At 44.0% G+C, this 3,241-nt stretch overlaps 1 protein-coding gene across 1 annotated transcript; it reads right to left on the minus strand.

The window, feature by feature from the left end:
• Positions 1-616: 616 nt before the first annotated feature.
• LOC144543494 (E3 ubiquitin-protein ligase TRIM35-like) lies at positions 617-2,510 on the minus strand. Its single transcript, XM_078291426.1, has one exon. It carries the CDS (start codon positions 2,216-2,218, stop codon positions 818-820), a length of 1,401 nt encoding a protein of 466 aa, XP_078147552.1. The 5' UTR covers positions 2,219-2,510; the 3' UTR covers positions 617-817.
• Between the last annotated feature and the right edge of the window lie 731 nt (positions 2,511-3,241).

Below are 3,241 nucleotides of genomic sequence, written 5' to 3' on the forward strand. Positions count from 1 at the left end.
TATTTAATAGATGGCAGAGCCTCGTAGCAATATATGTCCATTCAAAGTTAGTCCACCCTCCTGTTTACTGTGGAATATGACATCACGTGTAGTATGCGTATTTAAGCCAGCCCACTGTCTTACCATACGTACAGTTTTATCATTCAAGTCACGTAGTGACTTTCGTGGAATATGTACATTGGAAAACAGATGCTGTACTTTGGCCAGTGCTACTTGTCTGATCGCTTCCAATATCATGATAAGTGGCAGGGGCGATGCATTTATTAGATCAAGTCTGGTGGAATACTCAGATATGATTTCATCGACTTGTTCTTTCCATTCACCTGCTACATTGAATTTATGACCAAGATATGTATATGTCTCATGCCGTGAGTAAACTCTTAGTGGCTTATTACTAATTGTGAATACAGGTAGTGAATCTGACTTAGAATGGTACCAGCGGTTTCCCCCACTCCGCCTTTCATAGAAAACTGCACATTTGGACTCTTTAACCTCTAATCCTGACCACTCCAAAAAGGAGTCCGCTCTGGAGAGCATGTTGTTAATAACAGCCTCTTGACGAGAGGATATCAGAACATCATCATCATTTCTGGATTATTCTGGAAAAAATGTCTCTCCTATAATAATTTCTGGATCAGCACTTTGACTCTGATGAAGACCGGTTCTTGGTCGATACGCGTTAGTCGCTGTTTTTATAATGAGGCTATAATAAAGACTTTTTACATTTTAGTACCTGCAGATAGATAGATAGATAGATAGATAGATAGATAAGGACTTTATTAATCCCACATCATCTTCATCACCATCATCTTCATCTCTAACTGTGCTGTTCCACTGTTACAGAGACCTTCACTGGTAAAATCTTCAGAGGGAGTTCTTTATAAGTGTAAAAGAATGGAAACAGCCTGTCAGTGAAAGTGTGTGTGAAGGTGTGTATGTGTGTGTTAGTATCAGGATCAGAGAATGACAGCTTTCCTCTGTCCCAGTCCAGATGCAGTCTGATCCTCTGGAGCTTCTTCTTCACTGGGAGAACAGTGTCTGGATCTGGTGGGGAGAGTGCTGTGTATTCACAATCATCAAACCATATTCTCCATGATCCAGACCATCTGTTTCCTTTCCTCTGGACAGACTCTGCTAACACACCCAGTAACCAGTATGTATTGTCTCCAACCTCAACATCCCAGCTATGACTTCCTGAGTTAAAGCCCTCTGATCCCAGGACAGAGTAGTAGTAGTCAAACCTCTCTGTGTTTTCAGGAAGCTGCTGACTCTCTCCACATCTCACACTGGTCAGATCTTCAGACAGGATGAGATCTGGATCAGCAGTGTTTGGGTCCAGAACCACAGGAGTGTAGGAGACCATCTCCTTCATCTTGTCCCAGACTGTGAAGCTCAGGTTGCCCAGGTGTTTGGCCTCGTCTATCAGAGCTCCTGAGACCAGCTGTGGATCCTCCAGCAGGGGGCGCTGGACTCTTTCCACTGTAGCCTTGTAGTTCTGCAGGAACGAGACGTCTTCAGCTCTCAGCTCCTTCTGTATGGCTCCGACTGTGTCTGAAAGAGCTGCTATCTCTCTGCTCAGACCCTCGATCTTCTCCTTCATCGTCCGACTCTTCTGCTCCTCTTCCTCCCTCAGTGCAGCGATCCTGGCCTCCTCTTCCTCTTGTAGAAACTGGTGAAGCTTCTTAAACTCCTCCTTAATCTGCCTCTCTGTGTGTCGGGCCTGGACCTTAATGTGTTCTGCTGTTTGATCACAGTTTCCTTTAATTTCATTAAAGAGCTTCAGTTTCTTCTTTAAGGGCTTCAGTGATTCCTGAAGTTCCTCCTTGAGATCCAGTGCAGCTTCATCGATGGGTCTGATTCTGTGGTCGGTGTGTGTTTTTGAATCTCGACAGACAACACACACTGTCTGCTGATGGTCCAGACAGAAGAGCTTGAGTTTCTCAGAGTGCAGACTGCAGAGAAGCTCAGATCCTGCTGAAGCTCTCTGATCTCTCTCCAGTAAGAAAGACTCACACAGGTTCTTTAACACCAAGTTACAAGGTGGATCCTCCTTTGAAAATCTTCTCTTACAAAGTGGACAGTCATGTATTGGTTTCTCTGTCCACCATCTCTGCAGACAGGCTTTACAGAAGCTGTGGCTGCATGACAGGAGGACAGGATCTTTAAAGATGTCATGGCAGACAGAACAGGAGAGATCCTCCTCTGATCTGGAAGACATTTTCTCTCTGAGTGAAGCTGAAAACTCACCAGGCAGACGGCTCAAACAGGAAGTGAGTCAGCCAGTTGTGGCACCACTTCCTCCTCTAGAAAGTTACTTTCACTTTGAGTCGTGGTTTCTCTAAAACTCACGTTCAGTTTACGCAGTCAGCAGCAGGTTGAAGTGGCAGTTTTCCAGTATTCCCAGTATTCCCAGTATTCCCTCCTGTAGCTGTCCTCCCTCAGTGGAAGTCGTGGGTTTGGTCTGAAGGTGAATCTTATCGTCTGTCTCTCGGTGTGTGTGTCTCTTCTCAGTGAGGAGAGGGAAAATAACAACCTCTGTTTCCTGGTTTGTCTCGGTGAAGCACATTAAGGGGCGGAGCTTTGTCCTGCTTCAGAATTAAAGTGACAGGATAAACTAAGAATGTATAACAGTCAGTACCATGTGATTTGGCAAATGTGACTCTAGAGTTAAACAGCCAATGATGTAAAAGAACATTTGGGTAAATTTTCTCGTACGTCATTGGCTGTTTAACTCTGATTGACACATTGAAATGACCTGAAATGTCAGATTGAGTTGCTTTAAGTGACTGGAGTACTAGACTTTTACTGAAGTAAACTTTTGAATGCAGAACTTTTACTTTTAATAAAGTATTTTTCCATTATGGTATTTGATACTTTTACTTCAGTAAAGGATTAGAGGAGTTTTTCCACCGCTGATATAGAGAAATATAACTGACCTGAGAGCAGCGTTCCTCCTGTCTGTTCGGTCTGAGAGTTCAACAGACCGCTCCGGTTACACATCTACCTCTCTCTCTCTCTCTCTCTCTCTCTAATGGATCAGAGTGAAGGTAGAGCGAGGCAAAGTGTGAATGGGAGAGAGAGAGAGAGAGAGAGAGAGATGTGATTCATTTTTTTTCTACCGGCCAGAGTGGCGAGTGGTCTCCATAATTTACTCGCCAATTTTGGACCCTGCATCCAAGTTTTGGATAGTTTCTGTGTATGCCTAGCTACATGACTACAAATATAAGCTGTGAAAAAACTG

Source organism: Centroberyx gerrardi, chromosome 22 (assembly GCF_048128805.1).
Source record: "Centroberyx gerrardi isolate f3 chromosome 22, fCenGer3.hap1.cur.20231027, whole genome shotgun sequence".
NCBI lineage: Eukaryota > Metazoa > Chordata > Actinopteri > Beryciformes > Berycidae > Centroberyx > Centroberyx gerrardi.